The following is an 18,309-nucleotide window of genomic DNA, read 5'->3' as shown; positions in this document are numbered from 1 at the left end:
TCTATATTCCATGGGAACAAATCTGAGAGAAAGCAGAGTTTATTTCTTAATGAACAAAATATAATCCTAATCCAAAAAAGAAACTGATGGTAAGATAAATATACCACACAACATGATAAATATTAACATTAGCAAGGCATTCAAGAAAAATTGATGTCAAAGTAGCTCACTAAACAATGCTCGAATCAGGCAATGAGCTGCTCAACAGGAATGCTGGCTAGCTATTTGGAAAATCCATTTTATACCCATTTCTGGACACAGAGAACTGTCTGACTTTGCTTGCATGTATGGCTTTTAATAAAAACATGAAAGATAAACATTATATTTCCAATGGCAGATATCCTGTGCAGGTGATACCAAAAGCCATAGGATTTTATGACAGCACACAGAGAAAGTGCATAAAGAAAGAACAGGTCCCTGAGGGATGCCAACTGAGACAGGGAAGGCAGAGGAAGTCTCCCTATGGTTATATTGAAGAATCAATTAGACAGGTAGCTCTTTTTTACCTAGCCAAGGTAAGTACCAGGATTCCATGCGTTTTCTGTTGCAGAATATCTAATGCCTCTACATATTTTTCTTTGCCCTTCTGAGTAATAAAATATAACTTTCTAGAAGGGTGTGGACAGTTGCCTATCTATTTTGACAGGGTTAAGTGCTAAAATGGAGCAAGCCTCCTTCTCATACTACCAAGCTTGGGCAACTAATAAAGTTGTACTAATAGACTTTGCCCTATTGATTGACTTCATATCAGATCCATTAACTAGTCATACCCTTAGTTCTTCTAAGTGTTTTGCTTCTTGGGTGCTGTAAGGAGTCCATGAGATCATATATTCCTGATTCCCCCCCCTTTTTTTTTTTGCTTTTAAACCCCATCTACACTATACATTTAAAGAAGTATTATGCTACTTTAAACAATCATGGTTTCCTGCAAATAACCCTGGGAACTGTAGTTTGTTACTAGGAGACCCCCTTCCCCTCAAAGATCTACAGTTTCCAGAGTCCCCTGGGAAGGAGGATTGCTTATTAAACAACTGGAAATACTACTCTCTCACACACTGATTTATAGTGCAAGGCTTTCAGTGCCAAATCAGGAAATCCAGTAATGGATATCCAATAGAGCATGTAGTTTGTCCCTAAGACTATTTATTAATTTTGAGTGATTTATATCATCACTTCTCTCCAATTGTTGAGGAGACCTAATATAACACTACTGTTTATTATGTGAGTGGTAAATATTAACTTACAAGCCCTTATAAAATGTGTTAGCTCAGGTCAAGTTCCACTGGGTTAGAAGGTAGCAATCAAACATCAGCCTGAAAAGAATTTCACCAATACCAGGTAAGAACACACATTTTAAGTTTAGCTTTCGGGAGGGGAAAAAAAGATAATGTGCTGAGCAGAGTGGGTGGGAAAGAGAAAAAACATTTGACTGTTACACAGTACCATATGTCATTATGTGGATCTGATGTCTGCTTTGTATCACCAAGTATATAATTTTCAGTTTAAGTGTGTTTGATAGAGCTCTGAGGCAAAAAAAATTTTAAAAAAATAATTCATGAAGGTAATGCAACAATAATAGTAATAATTCAACCATAATAAACTGTGGAGTATATCATTTCTGGGCTTTATAACCTCCCAGATTAATATTACATCCTAAAATATAGAGGTATTGTAATACTACTGTCAGCTATTAATAGGTCATGTTCTCCCTAAACAAAGAACTGTAATATGGGAAAGTAGTGAATGAACCAAGATATAATTTTGTGTGTGCTGCAGAATCAGCTTTGAAGGTGGGTTATTTATATCTCTAGGAAATCTCATTACACATACATTTAACCCAAGAAAATGAGTACCGGTAATACAGGAAACTTAGATGGCTTTAGAATACACTTTGTCAGCTATACCATCAAGACAAAAGCTCGGGCAGATTTCAGATGTGTTTATTTAAATATTTTATTAACTAGCTTTCATAAAAATATCCCAAGGCAATTCACAATAAAACAATAAAATAAATACAACAGCAACAAAGATAGGATAAACTCAATACGCAGGTATTAATAGCCAGCAAATCTAGAAAAGTATTTAGCAAGTGCTACACACCCCAAACATGAGGTATTTGCCTTATCTCTGAGAGGAGATCCTTCTATAGGCTGGGCACCACAACAAGAGGGACCTCTGCAGGTTGCAATGCAACCAGGAAGACCTCATTGGAAGATCTGAATGACCAGATATACTGTTATTTATATTGGGATCTTAAAGGCACTTGACGACAGTTTCTGACACCAGCCTATTTTAGCAGTTGCTTTTACCTTCAGGCCAAATTCCCTAAACCTCCACCCCAGCCAAATACACCCACAGCCCTGGAGAACCAATGGGTATAATCTGCCTCTGAAACCCTAAGCTCCTTTGGTTGTACTTCTGATTCCTTGGACAGCTTAGCCAATTTAAAAAAACCCACTTGTATCATGCTCTTCTGTTAAGATTTTTATATAGGGCAGCTTCTCAGACCAATTCATCCACCAGCTCCCTTCTCCTTATCTTCACCAGATGCGTATTAATAACAGAGTAATAATATTCAGGCCTTAGCTTTTCTCCTCACACTACCTTCCTCAACTCCTCTGTCAAAGTTCAACTGTCCTTAACCAACAGTTAATGTCCAACCATAAAACTGCTGGACAATTGGAGTCTGCTGCCACCCAGACCAATCAGAAAGAAGTTACCTGACCAAGGAGCTGCCCAATAAATTCTCCCAGAGATCATCTCTCCCCCCAGAACCTATCACCAAGCAGCTACTGTTTAATTTATTATTATTAATTATTATAATATTTGTATACAGTCTGTATACACACACACCTGTAGATCTCAATGCGGTTCACAACATCAAAATACAAGATGAAAACACAATAAAAACAACAACACAAACCACAAACCAATAACACCCCTCCCCCCACAAACATTTAAAAGGGTACAGGATGTTAATCAGCCCAAGGCCTGGTTGAAGAGGAACATTTTTGCCTGGTGCCTAAAGGTGTATAATAGGCTTGCAACACACACGATAACGACACAAACATCAAACTTCAACAATCACAGAGGTCACATAATATTTTTTGCTTTCAGCGCAAGCATGTCATTTTGCAAAGGGGCAGGGTAGCCATGGAGCTAATAAGGACTCGTAAGCTGCTTTGCTGTATTTCAGCACAAAAAAGGGAGTGTGGCAAAAGGAGGGACGCACTGACAAACAAAGGTGCCCAGGTATTACTCACCTGCAGGAGTCTGGTGGCTGCTTTTACTTCTAGTAGCATTCTGGGGTGCCAGTGGTGGGTCAAAGATGGAATATGTTCTCTACAGCATCTAATTTAAAAGAAAAGAATCATTTCAGGAGTCTAGAGTCTGTTCTATGAACATAGCCCTAGAATTCGGAAATATGCCACCCATCTTCCAGCAATTCAAAAAAAAAGGCACACACCTTCAAGATAAGGCATGGCTGATACTTCCTTTCCATAGTGCATGCTTTCTGCGATCCCTTGTATGGGACAGCTGCATATATTCCTGCATTGCAGGGCGGCTGGACTAGATGACCCTCGGGGTCCCTTCCAACTCTCTCTAATTCTAACTTCGGGTTGGCACGCCCTGAAGAGGAGTGTGCTGCAGCAGCAACTCTGGAAAGGTGATGTGGAGGACTCAACATGGGCTGTGGCGGGGACGGAATGATCACGAATTAAAAAATGGAGAAAGTTCCTCACATTTCACAGATATAGCTTCTGGCTGAACAAGCTGCTCATTATTACTCACGAAGCTACAGGTGCTGCTTCCATTATTACATTTGCAACCTACCGCCCCCCCCCCCCCCAGCGCAAGGGGACAAAGATAACCACCTGCACCTTATTGACATTCTGCTTCAGGCCACGACCGTCGTCCCAATTAGCAACACACACAGGCATAATAATAATTATGGGCGGCTTCCACAAAGACCAAAAATACACTAAGATGTCACACATTAAAAACTTCCCTGAACAGGGAAGACCTCGACGGTCCCCCCCTCTCCTCCACCCCAGGCTATGCGTTTTCAGCCCCTATCCCTCCTCCCCACGGCGAAAAAGCCGTTACGCGTTGAGGCGAGCGCTTGCCTTCCGCAGCTTAGGCCGCGGCTGCCATAGCAACAGCGCCGACCACCCTCCCTCCCCTGTCCCTCTCACCTCGCGCGAACTCGTGGACGAAGCGGCTCCTGATTGGCCAGCTTGCCTCTCTGGGAGCAGCGGGAGGCCTTTCGGCGCGCGGCAACGAGAGTGAACCGCGGCCGCTCTCTCACTGCAGGTAGGAGGCGAGGGCGGGGGGCCGTGAAAGAGAGGAGCCCGCTATTCATTGGAGGGTCGGGGGAGAAAGAGCCCGCCCCCGACGGTGCTCCCTGCAGCCGGGTTGGAAGGAAGGTGGTCCTGGCCACGTGCTCGCTCGCTCACACCTGCAGGCTGTTTAATTTATTGGCACGCAGGCGGCCACGTTTTCCCCCTCTGGGACGTTTTGTCCAAATGTTTGTCCTGGCTTTTGCTTTTTAACCCACTCAGGTCTGCCCCCAACCCCAAAATAAAACCCCCATCATTTTACAGGAAAAGAGTTTTTTTTCTTCTGTAAAGCAATATTTGTAACCGAGTTTGCTAAAGTAGATCTTGTCAGAAATGAACGACGGATTTTTAAAAACCAGCTAAACGCAAAATACCGTATCTTTAAAGACCACAACCAACTTGTCTCAATTATATATTGCTTTATACTGCATCGTGGTCAATTTCCACGTTATCTCTGCCGTTGTTGCATTTTCCCCTGATGCCGTGCAACAGTTGCATAAGAGGCAGAAAATCCATTAAGTACAGTTACTCCCTGTAATCTTCGTCCTCGTCATCATTGTTACTACGGTACTTTAAGCTGTTTGCTTCTTTCTCAAGGAGATGTGCTCAAAGCAGCTTAGCAACACAGCAGTGCAACGACAGAAATGTGTTAACCCAGCGTCGTTATTATAATAACAGCAAAATATAGATAATGAAACAAATTGTTCATGACGTACGTTTTGCAGACTAGAGACCACCTCTTCAATTGCATAGAAGGTTTTCTCTAGTTGACAGGTGCACAAAGTTGTAGAGAGAATCTCAGTAAGCTCTGGACCTCATCTCCATTCTGTCTTGGGGTTATTTTTGTGTTCTTTCCTTTGTCTGTTGTATATATTGCTTCTCTCTTTTTTGCATAACTGAAAATCTAATTTGAAAAACTAAAAAAAGATCCAGTAATAGTCACCTATTCATTCATTCAGTTTAATTCAAAACAGAGCACGGTTATGGAGGCCGGTGATGGGGGAAAGGTGCACTCCTGGAATTCTACTGATTATGCATCTTCTAAAGCATAGAATCCTATTGGACAAAGTGTAAAACCTAATAATAATAATAATAATTTTTATTTGTATCCCGCCCTCCCCAGCCGAAGCCGGGCTCAGGGCGGCTAACAACAATCAAATAATCCAACATTATAAAAACATTTCATTATAAAAATTAATTAAAATCAAATTGATGCCAACCGTTAAGCAAAATTCTGTGCAGATTGCCATAGGAGGGAGTCAGGCTGTGCCTTGACCAAAGGCCTGGTGGAACAGCTCTGTCTTGCAGGCCCTGCGGAAAGATGTCAGGTCCTGCAGGGCCCTAGTCTCTTGTGACAGAGCGTTCCACCAGATTGGAGCCGCAGCCGAAAAAGCCCTGGCTCTAGTTGAGGCCAGCCTAACCTCTCTGTGGCCTGGGACCTCCAAGATGTTTTTTTTTTTTGAAGACCGTAAGTTCCTCTGTGAGACATACCAGGAGAGGCGGTCCCGTAGGTACGAGGGTCCTAGATACCTCTTGTGGTGACAGTGAATGAAGTCCAAGCATTTTTGCACTTGTGATAAGCTGACAACCACCATACATTTAGAGACAGCTGTCCAATATTTAGCTCTTTGCCAAGTGGACTAGTGTTGGTTGTGATCCTGTTGCTGCCATGGTTTAAGTGTGGAGTGAAGATGAAAGAGGCATTTGGTGTCTCACTTGTTTTCCCCATGCCCTTGAGTGTAATACACCCCAGAGGAGGGGTAGTAGATCTTCCTAAATATGTTTTGTGTGCATTAACATCCCTCTGTTACCACAGTTCCACTGGTCTGGTGGTCAATATGATACAAAGTTTGTCTATTTAAATTATTTGTTTTACTTTTTCATAGGCATTTCTAAAATGAAGAAACTTCTGCTGGTTGATGTTGATTGTGGTGTTGATGATGCTCAAGCTATTATGATGGCCCTGGCATCTCCCAATGTCGAAGTCCTGGGGATTACTTGCTGTTATGGAAACAGCATCTTGGAAAATATATGTAAAAATGTACTTCGTGTGTTACATATTTGTAACAAGCTTGAGGTAATCTGTTCCTGCTGAATAATCTTTCAAACAAATTTTGCATTATCGTGTCATGATGTGGTATTCATAAATGAGACACAGATAAGTTGATCTTATGCATACTGTACTTGCTTCCAAGTAGTGTCTATTTTTACACATAATGGCAATCACTGAGAACATTTGCTTGAGCCAACTGGCTTCAACCAGAAGCCACACGTTGAATTTTCCTGGTCCCATGGTGTAGAATACTCTTCCACCAGAGATTCAGTAAACATCAACTGCTAATTTTCAGGTATCTCTTGAAAACCTTTTTATGCTGGCAGGCCTCTTCAGGCGATTAAACTTTTTCAAGATGAATCAGTCAATTTATGATTCTTCTGCATTGTTTTATTATAGTATCTTGTGGTTGTTTTTTTGTTGCCATATAAATTGTTGCACACTGCCTTGATATTTTATATGAATGGGTGGTTTATCAGTATTATTATTCATAAATAAATAAATGTGGTCGCATCTGTGATCTTAAAGATTGCAGCTGCTTCTCTTAATGGTTTACTGCCTTCTATTAATAGTGATCCATGTGGCTATTACAAAAACATGCATGACTACCTGGATGTGGGTAGGTCTGTATTTCATTGTTTGCAGTGGACGTTATTACCAAGTAAATGTGATCAGGGTTTCAATGTAAGGAGGCATCCTTAATGTACTTACTTTGTTCCATCCCATTAAAATTAATGGAGCTTGTTTGCAACAGAATTTTAAGATTTTAAATGTGATTAGGATTGTGGTACAGAAAGTAAACAGAAGTGGCCATCATGAGCAGGGGAGTTCTGTGCATCAGTTCCCTAAACGTAAGACAGGAGACATATGTTCCTTTCCACAGATTACACTTGGATTCAAGATTAGCTCTTGTCATTCCTTCTGTTCTGATGTAAAGTGGGCTTCCAATATGAGAAGGATTAAAAAACAACAACAACCCCTTAGACACTTATTTCCCTACTCTGATATAAAGATAGATCTCAGTTGCGTAAAAAAGAAAAGAAAAAGTGCTTGTCAAAAGCATGTGGGTAAAGGCAAAGAATGAATGCTAATAATTGTGCATGACAGTAAGATCTAATTAAGCCTTGTCAAAGAAAATGCAAAAGGGTCTTATCATCATTTAGTTACTACTGATTTGTTTTTAAAAGCTATGGATGCTTGCATGAGATATCGTAGGAGATCAGACAGTCCCACAATATCCCAGAACTGGCATGCCAAGAGGGCCTCCCCACCCAGCAGCAAGGCAGAGAACTTAAAAGCTCTTTTTGCACATGGTCCACTTGGGTTACCGGTGTGAAAAGAGTTTTTTAAAGCTCTCTGCCTTGCTTGGGGGGGGGGGGCAAGGCCTGCTCAGCTTGTCAGCTCTGGAAGGCTAGGGATGCTCACACAGGAGCAGTTCCAAGATGACAGTTTGAGTACACGTGTTTTTGCTTATATGGAACCCCTCACATAATATGTGATCATATAGTGTGTGTGTGTGTGTGTGTGTGTGTGTGTGTGTGAGAGAGAGAGAGAGAGAGAGAGAGAGTGTGTGTGTGTAAAATTGACACCTGTAACTCTATAATTTGTAGTACAGCATTCACAGGCAGGACTGAAGCTGGTTTGGATAAGAACAGATAAAAGTTTAGTAATCCATAAGAAATGATGGGATAGATACAGGATAGATATGGATTGTGGCTGATGTCGTGTGTACACCACTTTCCAAACCCACAGTGGAGCATACTGGATGCAGAGTAAATGGGAGTGTGTACACAGACTTAGTCACAGTTTGGCCTAAACCCAACCCCTGCAGATTAACTAGGTAAAGGTAAAGGGACCCCTGACCATTAGGTCCAGTCGCGGATGACTCTGGGGTTGCGGCGCTCATCTCGCTTTACTGGCCAAGGGAGCCGGCGTACAGCTTCTGGGTCATGTGGCCAGCATGACTAAACCGCTTCTGGCAAACCAGAGCAGTGCACGGAAACACCATTTACCTTCCCGCCAGAGCTGTACCTATTTATCTAATTGCACTTTGACGTACTTTCGAACTGCTAGGTTGGCAGGAGCTGGGACTAGCAGATTAACTAGTTGGCAATAAAAGCTATTTGACATCTGTATTTCATTTTGGCGGCATCAATGGTTTTTGTCTTAAAATTAAAATCACATGGTTGTCATTATCTTGCATAGATTCCAGTTTATCCTGGTGCCTCATCTCCGATACTTGGTGGACCTGTGGAAGGGGCAGATTATCATGGAAAAGATGGACTGGGTGATGTTCCAGATCCCAACGCTCCAGGATTAGAGCTTCTGCAGGAAGAACATGCTGTGCTTGCAATGTTAAGAATAGTCAATGAACGACCGGGTCAGGTGAAATGATATAAAATTCATTCAACTTCTGCCTAGTGAATTTTACTATTCAAAGTAGACATGGATCCAAAAGCATGTGGAAAAATATAAAAAGTTAGCAAGAGCCTCTCCAGAGGGCAGTTGGCAGTAGATCACTCTGTGTGAGAGGTGATCATCTAGATAGAGCACACTCTGATATCTTTTAAATGTTTTTTCTCTGTCATATATCAGTGCTTTGGAGGTTTAGCTTCTCTAATGTTCCTTGGTCTTCATAACCCTTTCAAAAATAAAATTGCCCCTTACAGACTGAGTGAACTGCACTGTTTCCCATCACATTTCGTTTCTGCATGACACACTGGTTTCCTTAAATTCAATTAACTATATTTTAAATACTGTACTCTTATCCACTTCTCTTCTTTCATAGTTCCTGTATTTTGTAGGTGAATAATGAAGGTTTCTTTCCTGGTACAAATAGCAATGGGATGATCTTGGTCGGAATTACAGTGGGAGGGAAATGATTAAATACTCCCTTCCCACCTTCCTGCTGTCCTACTCAGGTCCCCTTGCCCCTTCCGTGGCTGATATTTACATTTTTAGAATATATATATGTTAGTGTATCTTAGTGACAGATCTAGTTCGGTTCTAAGAACCATCCCGGTGGGTGAAGATGGGCCAAGAGGAAATGGATTTTTTTCGGTAAGGAGAGGAAAGTAGTACAGGGGTGCAGGTATTGGTGATGTCGGTGGGTAAGAAATGGCTGGAGGAAAGAGACTACATGGCTCTGCAGGGAAAAGCATACACAATAAATTTAGCACAGGGGCTGTATAGTAGTGGACATGTGGACTTACTAAGAGGAGTTTCGATAGTATTTTGCTCCTTCTGTCACCAGTGCTTCTGCAGCGATGACGATTGTTTGTATAATTTGTGTACAGCTTAGTATTTCCTTAGAAATACAACCCTAACCCCTCCTTTGGAGCCCCAGCTGTGTTGTTATTGCTAGTGAAAATAATGCTGCTAATACTACTTAGCATACTGGGCTTTTTGAGCGTTCAGTGCATTTAGCAGGCATGAACTCATCTCCGGCTTCTGTGGCAGAAGAGGGTGGTGGCACCATCCTCATGTTGTGGAAGAGAGAGATTTCCTGTCCATGCCATAGCAGTGACACTTCATGGGAACTGTAGCTCCATACAGAGACCTGATCGTGCAGACTCCCTTCAAAACAGGGAAGAAGTATGCAAACAAGGTGCTCTGTGTCATCGGGCATTGACATGGGGTGCCTGATTCTCCTTACAATTTAGCCCTGGTCATAACAGCTTCCTATGTGCATATGAGATCATGGGTGTGCGCTGTTTGAACTGGGATTTCTCAACTCATAGTTCCTTATTTGGTGTTATTATTGTACAGTTGTCAGCTGCCCAGAAAAAGATATAGCCCTGACCAGGTCTTTTTCCTGGAGCTCAGCGGGGACCATTTAACTACAGAGGGGTTGTCAACACAAGACAGCACAACTATTAAATAAGTCACTTCAATGAATTGTTGTGTATGTTTTATAGGTTTCTCTAGTTGCTACTGGTCCCTTGACCAATTTAGCGCTGGCCGTGAAAATGGACCCAACATTTCCTAAGAAACTTAAAAATGTGTTCATCATGGGAGGAAATATCGAAGGTAAATGACTTCAAGAGGGCTTGTTAGGCATGTTTGTATGTAATTGTTTTCTCTCTTAATATTTCACAAGTGAGCTGCTTTTTAAAGAATATTATTGCCTGCAGAACACTGTGTTTCAGTGTTTTGCAACAAGAAGTTATGTTGAGTCATCATTCAAGTACTTACTTTGTCTTAGTCTTTGTCTTTGTCTTAGAACCTTGATGGTTCAGCAATTGAATTTGCAAGAAATCTGCCAGATGAAGACAGCATACTTTTCTTTTGTGTGGGAGTTTTGTTGCCTACTTTGGAGACATTTGAAACGACTATGCATTAGTCCATACTTCCAGTTTTTCCATGCCTAGAAAGCATGGGTCCAAGCTGTTTCCCACTTGTCCCTTGTTTTCTCCATGTGGGGTCTCAGTGGTTTTGCATTTGCCTTGCAGCTTCCCCATGGAAAACATGCTCCTTTTTAAAAATTGGGCATTGGAGACTCCTCCAAGTGTGATTGTGTTCCTTCCGGTATCTGAACACAGGAAATGTAGCTCCAAAGGAAATCGCTGGGTCTCCCTGCCTTGGGGTGTCAGTTTGTTTCCTGCCTTTGCTTGAAGCAGACCATTCCATCACATGAATTCCACATTCTTCCGGCCTCTTCTGTCTCTCTGACTGCGCCTTTTTAAGATTGGTGCAATTTATGTGTTTGTATGGGCTTTTTGTTCACATATGACAATGTACATGTTTGGTGGCAGGGGTGGAATTATCCTGCACCTGTGGCAAATAACAAAGAGCTGTTGTGTAGGAAGCAGCTGTTAGAAACTGAATGAATTGTCCCACAGAAAGCTAAACTAGCTCTTTTTTGTTTCTATTAGCCAGAGGAAATACTACAGTCTGTGGAGAATTCAATTTTGCAACAGACCCAGAAGCTGCTTACATTGTCTTAAATGAGTACACCTGCCCAACTTACATTGCATCATGGGAGTTCACATGTTCCTGCCCATTATCCTGGGTAAGGTATTAATTATCTGTTAATATTTAGGCAAGCGTTTCAAGCTTGATCAAGTGGCAGCAATCCTATATGTAGTTACCTGGAAGTAAGCCCCATTGAACTCAGTGGTTCTCATTTCTGAGTAGACAAGTATAGGAATGCATCTGGGTTGCATCCAGTATTAGAATAGACCCACTGAAATGAGTGACCATGAGTAACTTAGGTCCATCAATTTCAATGGGTCTGGCCTGAACGTGACTTAACTGGTAACTGATTTTTAAAAAAACTAAATTGAATATGACAAGTCTATTTTATATAAAGAAATCTATCATCCTCATGACTATATATCCATTGGGAGCTAAAATGATTAATTCTTGCCACTATGAATTCCCTGTGGAACATTACTGATGTCAAGGTCAATAATGTTTATTCTGGAGTTTTTACTTAACTTTTTATGCAGTTGAATAGTTCTCTTAATTTTTAAAAAGCCCAAACTGTTATTTACTTTGCAGGAATTCTACCATGAATGGGTTAACCAGAAAACTGAGAAAGCTATGTTCATGAAGAAAATATTTGCTCATTCTTTTGAATTCTCAAAAATCTTGGGGGAAAATCCAGGTGAAAAAGAATGGCGGTCAGGGTTTGTTCCATGTGATTCCTACGCTATGGCAGCTGCCATCGAAGAGAATTTTGTAACAGAATACACAGCAATTGGTGTAACTGTTGAGCTCCAAGGTTCACTAACAAGAGGAATGATGGTAGTGGACTGGAGTAACAAACTGAACAAGGAGAACAAAGCTTTCATAATGAAAAATTGTGATTTAGGGAAGTTCCAGTCACTTCTGCTAGCTGCTTTAAAATAATAATAATTTGTATTTTTATAAGGACTTACTGAAGTTCCTTCCTCAAGCATACATATAATGGGCATCCTGATGTCTGGTGTTGCTACCCAATCAGGTTTGTGTTGCAATACCTAAAATTAAAATTGAGGTTGTTGATTTTTTAATTTTTTAACAAAAACGCCAATCAAGTGGTATATTAATTATATGAAAACAAAAAACAAAAACAAAAAAACCCAGAAGCCACATCACAAAGGGGTTTTCTGCTTCCTATACTAGCACAGAACATATAGCTGGAAGAGGGTGAAAGATACCCATCCTCTGGGAGTCCCAAGATTTGGCTCTAAAATAGCTCATTTCATGACACTGGCCTCCATTTGAAGAGTGAGCTGATGGCATAATGCAGGGAGCATAGCCAACTGCATAGCCAGAGCAATATTAGGTTGGTAGGCATCAACACTGCTGCCATTTGTATTGACTCTATTGCTGAAAAAAATCTTGTGAAAGGTCGAAATTGAACTTGCACCATTGAGAGAGAATCTATAGGACTTAAGACATCTTGCGAGTTACCTCAGAACGTTAAAAACCCATGTTGTCTGGTAGACTGAAATAGATGCTTAGTTATTTAATATTGATTTATCTGCAAAGAACGGGCAAAAAATTTATTAGGGAGCAGTGAGATTAGTATACACATGTTGAGCACAATCTAGAGGAAAACAAGCATGGTTTTAGAATTACTTTCACGGAATAAATTTGCCATTAGATCCAATAATGTCTACGTTAACTTTCAGAAAGCACACACCAATTATTTTACACAAGATGTTTTTTGTGTAATAGCCACAACTAGAATAAACTATGTGAAGTACTGGAAAGTTTTGTTAAGTTAATTTAGAAGCACAAGGGGAAAATAAATTACATGAATATGCTACGTCAGCACTGACAGAAAGAAAGGACAGTCATACCTTGGGTTACAGAAGCTTCAGGTTGTGTTTTTTCAGGTTGGGGACCGCCGAAACCCGGAAGTACCGGAATTGCTCTTTGTGCATGCACAGATGCGCCGCTGCAGGTTGCACACACTGTGGGTTGCGAGCCTGCACCCCGCACGGATCACGTTCGCCACCCGAGCGTCCACTGTAATGCTGTAATCATTATGTTCATGTGTACAGAATTCTTTGAATCAGTTAAATTAATAAACCACATCTACAGATCTGATTAATAGAGTCAATTTATTGTAGAAAATATTGAACTAAGTCTGTATATGCATGCGTGCGCATGCACATACACACACACACATTTTAAAACATTTAATAAAATATTATTTAAAAAATTGAAAAGTGCACTCCACTTTCTCTAGATTGTACCTGTGCATCATAATAACTCTGCTAGCTTTTGTGCCATTTGCTCGGGGCAAGATGCAAGAACAACGACATAGTGGTGTGTGTACCAAGTAATTTGATAACTTGCTGTAGGTTCTTAGGAGTTCTGTTGGGTCAGACTGGAGTGGAAACAATGTGCACTAAGTTCTAGGAGGAATTGGATCCTGGAGCAGATGGTGTCTTTTCTAGTCATTCCTCAAAGGGATCTCTGCCTTTGGCCTAAACCCAATAGTTATCTACTGTACATGAGATTCATAGGAAAGTGATGGCACCCTCGCTGCCCCATCATCCCACTGTGATATGGCTAGAATCTTTAATATCAATTCATTTCTACACTCATGTAGTCCTATACATATTTCTCTTGAGTACTGAAGGATGCTGTTTACCATTCTGCAAACTTTTAAAGATATAATTATATAAATTAACATCATTACACTCCATTACTCCTTGTATGGCAAAGCAGCCTGTTTTTAAAACCACCACGGGGGAATTGGGGGAAAGTAGTGATGCTTTGCAGAAAACCCTTCCACCCTCCAAAATAGTCACCTATTAGTACAGTATGAGTGATTTTCTTACTAAATTTATATTTTCCCCAAAACCTTGTTTTAAAGACTTGCTAGTTCAAAGAAATTGGTTACAGACTACCTTGTATCTAACAATGAATAGCAGGACAAAATACAATTTGGCCAGAAGGTGGTGCTCGTGATCTACTACTGCAGCTTTGGAAAATGAACTGTAGCTTAGCAGCAGAGCGTTCCACGTTCAATACCTGGTATCTCCCAAGTAAATCTGGAAAAAGATTCTGGTCTGAAACAATGGAGAGTCACTGCCAGTCAGTGTAGAGAACACTCTGCTAGATTGACGGATGACCCGACTCTCAACAAGGCAGCTTCCTTAGTTCCCCAAAACCAGTCCCTTACGGCACAGAAAATTGAGTCTTATTTCTAAATCAGGAAAAAGGAGGGAAGAATGTTATGTTGCAGCATTTATTGTAAAACCTGCTGACCTTGCAATATTGTTTCCATTGCCAGCTCATTTTGGGTTGTTTTCCCTGCACAGAAAGGACACTGCAGGGGAGTTTATATGGTTCATTACGAAGTAGTTTCAAGACAGCACTTCAGCAGCAAAATATTGTCATTGTACATTTTAGTCTCACTGTTTTGCCACATTTCCGTAGGCAGTGAAAAGCTCTAGGGGCAGCACTATCCAGGGGCTGGCTTTACTTGGAGATCACCACGTTTTGTAATATTTGATGTATAAATAAAGGAAGCAGAGCATTCATACAAGCAGCAAATAAACTGTCCCATTTCAGACTTCCAGAGTGAGGCACCCAAGATGCTTCAGCAATTTGCCTTTTATCACCTGCATTTCTGTTTCTTTCCTTCCTTTTTCTCTCTCTTCCTCTCAGCCCTACCCATCAGAGCCACTCCCAGCAGGGAAAGGGAGAGAAAAAACGATGTTACTTCCCTAGTCCCATTGGTTCCTCCCGTTCAGAGCTCTCAAGGAAGATCTTCAGCTACCTTCTAGCCATTAGCTGAGGAAGAAATCATTAACCACCCACCTCAAATCATTAGCCTTCCTTCAACTTGTCTCAGGACTGTTAGGACAAACCAAATACGAAAGTAGTGGGCAAGCTTTCAAGTTTTCCTGAAAGCTGGATGGAGAGAGAGAGAAGAGAGGGAAAACAACAGGACCAACCAGGCTGTTCTTCTTCTTCTTCTTCTTCTTCTTCTTCTTCTTCTTCTTCTTCTTCTTCTTCTTCTTCTTCTTCTTCTTCTATAGCTGGGATAGCTCAGTCAATAGAGCATGACACTCTTAATCTCAAGTCCCAAGTTGGACAAAAGATTCCTGCATTGGACTAGATGATCCTCAGGGTCCCTTTCAACTTACAGTTCTATGAGTCTATACCACCCTTCATCCAAAGATCATGGATATATATATACAGTGGTACCTCGGGTTACATACGCTTCAGGTTACAGACTCCGCTAACCCAGAAATAGTACCTCGGGTTAAGAACTTTGCTTCAGGATAAGAACAGAAATTGTGCTCTGGCAGCACGGCGGCAGCAGGAGGCCCCATTAGCTAAAGTGGTGCTTCAGGTTAAGAACAGTTTCAGGTTAAGAACGGACCTCCGGAACGAATTAAGTACTTAACCCAAGGTACCACTGTATACCCAGAAAACATGTAACATTATAACAAATGAAAACAATATCCCGCCCCCGTTAGAAAACTATAGATTGTTTAATTAGCCAAAGGCCTGGGAGAAGAGGAATGTTTTTGCCGGGCGCCTAAAGATATGTAACAAAGGTGCCAGGCGAGCCTCCTTGGGAATTACAGGTAACAAAAAGAGAGAAAGAAAACCAAAACAAATTGTCGTGCTTTACCATCAGAACCACAACACGCCAGGTAATCTTTCTAACTGTGTAAACTTGACTTGCAGCAACCTGGACTAAGCAAGAAGCATGACAAAATGCCTCCTTGGACCAAGCTGCTAAATGAAATAATTGAGATAAATTCAGAAACATATTGCACATTTATGTGTGCTTTACTTGCCATTCCCAGCTGCAGTTGCTTTTCTCATACTTTTACCATCAGCTGCATACATGTCTCAAGAGCACAGTGTAACTGTAGGAACAACCTTAGAATTATTGTGCTTCCAAAGAGTTGACGCCAGCATGCCAAGTAATGGTCTTTCTGCAGCCTGACAAACTGCTTGCTTGTAACTAAGTGCCTCTGTCACTGGAATCCACTTTGGAGTCTGCATTTGGCTGCGCCGCCTTCTTCCAGGCATAAAGGCACTGTCATCATACTTGCTAATGCACTAATACTAAACTTATTAACACCTGCTGTTTTACTGCTGGCTGTATTAACACACCACCAGTTCTAAAATGTCTAACTGAGATGACTAAGTGCAGACACATACAGAAAGCAGGAAGGAGCAGCCCCTGCTTCTCGTGAGACAAGACGCATTGCATGCATATGGAGTCATGTTTTGCTATTGCAATTCCACAAGCAGAACAGCAGAATGAAAAATTGGTGGCTGTGTTCATTACTTGATGTCTGCTTTAAATGTACATGCTCCATACTGCAATGAACTAATGTTGCCATAGTGAGTACAGTTAATTCTCAGGCAGCAATTGGCTGAGTTCAAAGGGATGAGACAGGCAGGTGGAGGGGTAAAATAACAGACCGAGGAACACAGAAGATTCCAGGAAAAGGACATGACGCAGAAGAATGGCATGAAGAGAGAAAGTCAGGAGGAGAAGGTATAACAATGAGCAGAAATGAGATGTGAGGAAGCGAGGGAGCCTTAAACTGGCACATTGATATGCTATCAGCCAAAATGAAGGCCTCTGGTTTGCTTATAAAACTACACTTTGCTTAGTAAATATTATCCTTACATTCTTCAAGGCAGAAAAACAAGATAGCCCTAACCTTTAAAACCAGTGTTTAAAGGTTGGATCTCCATGTGTGTGCCATCAATGCAGGTACTTCCACCTGCCCCCTTCATCCTTCCTAAAAAGTAAGTTAATGAAAATTAGATACAATATGGATAATGAGATATTTTGTCCCGTACAAGTCATTCTTAATTATCAGGTCTCATATACATTATTCTATATGCCAGATTCATTGTAAATAAGTTCAATTACAAGGGTTCAACCCTGGAGAATTCCACACGCTTGTATTTGTAGCAAAAAGGTGTTCCAGTTCAGTTTTCAGATTACCTTAAAATGCTTCCAGCTGGGCAAGGCTCCTCGGGAAAATATTAAATTTGTACAGTGGACTCTCCAGATACGAACTTAATTCGTTCCGGGGGTCCTTACATACCCCGAAAAGTCTGCAACACGAGGCGCTGCTTCTGCGCATGCATGTGTGGCGAAACCCAGAAGAATACACTTCCAGGTTTGCCGCGTTCGCAACTCAAAAGTTATGTTACCCGAAGGTAATGTAACCCGAGGGTCCACTGTACTCCAAATGGCATAAAGAATGCTCCCAGAAACTTCATGTGTGAAAGTTTATTCTAGAAGATAAACTCTCTTCTCTTCTTCACTTAAATCAGTTCTTTATCCATCTATCGATATCTATACTGTCTCAGTTAGGACAGGATATCCAGAATTAAACCTGTGATCTTGCATGTGATTTTGATTGTGCTGTGATAGCTCAGTCAACAGAACATGGGACTCTCAATCTTCATGGTCATGGGTTCGAGCCCGTTGGCCAAAAAAATTCCTGCACTGCAGAGGGTTAGACTAGATGACTCTCGTGGTTCCTTACAATTCTACAGTTCTATGAGTCTACTCTGTGCAGAATGCATCACTTTGGAAGGACAAAGGATTGGACTGTGTGGTGTAAAAAGAGGATACATCCACAGTTTCTCTTTGGTGACTCAGCAGCAGACTAGATGTGCTGCAACAGCTGTCACCAAGCCTACTGCCAGCAATCACACTGTAGCTGCCATTTAGTTTGCATGGCATGGCTATTTTTATACAATGTTTTCCTGTGCAGCTGACGTTCACAGGGACTAGAGTTCACCATAGTCCAACTGTTTTTGTAACAAATGTGCTTAAGGTGGACTGTTGTTCCCACGAACAAAACTTCCAAAGCCTGTCCCCAGATGCCACTAATGATTAGCACCTATATTAAAACTTTTCCAGAAAGGCTGTCAAATCTTTGAAATTCAAACATTCCACAGAAGCACATACGGCAGAAA

At 41.3% G+C, this 18,309-nt stretch overlaps 1 protein-coding gene and 1 long non-coding RNA gene across 8 annotated transcripts in view; one reads left to right on the top strand and one right to left on the bottom strand.

Moving 5' to 3' along the window:
- LOC114596366 (uncharacterized) overlaps positions 1–5,078 on the bottom strand; it is a 30,915-nt gene extending 25,837 nt beyond the window's left edge. Inside the window, exons 1-2 of one of the 6 annotated variants that reach the window (XR_003706511.2) lie at positions 5,057–5,078; positions 3,264–3,351 (exon numbers count right to left, since the gene is read on the bottom strand). This is a non-coding gene — a long non-coding RNA (uncharacterized LOC114596366). The other 5 variants (XR_003706506.2, XR_013392649.1, XR_003706507.2 and 2 more) reach the window with 5 other exon arrangements.
- Positions 1,267–13,434, top strand: LOC114596365 (inosine-uridine preferring nucleoside hydrolase-like). Of its 2 annotated transcripts, none has more exons than XM_028727861.2 (6): positions 1,267–1,338; positions 6,227–6,417; positions 8,599–8,778; positions 10,311–10,422; positions 11,268–11,404; positions 11,896–13,434. In XM_028727861.2, exons 2-6 carry the CDS (start codon positions 6,238–6,240, stop codon positions 12,244–12,246), a joined length of 960 nt encoding a protein of 319 aa, XP_028583694.2. In that variant the 5' UTR covers positions 1,267–1,338; positions 6,227–6,237; the 3' UTR covers positions 12,247–13,434. The 2 variants fall into 2 exon arrangements, with proteins under 2 accessions (XP_028583694.2, XP_028583693.2); XM_028727860.2 differs by lacking the exon at positions 1,267–1,338 and adding an exon at positions 4,200–4,314.
- The last annotated feature ends 4,875 nt before the right edge of the window (positions 13,435–18,309 follow it).

This window comes from Podarcis muralis, chromosome 4 (assembly GCF_964188315.1).
Source record: "Podarcis muralis chromosome 4, rPodMur119.hap1.1, whole genome shotgun sequence".
Lineage (NCBI taxonomy): Eukaryota > Metazoa > Chordata > Lepidosauria > Squamata > Lacertidae > Podarcis > Podarcis muralis.
This window is presented reverse-complemented; position numbering and strand designations above follow the sequence as displayed.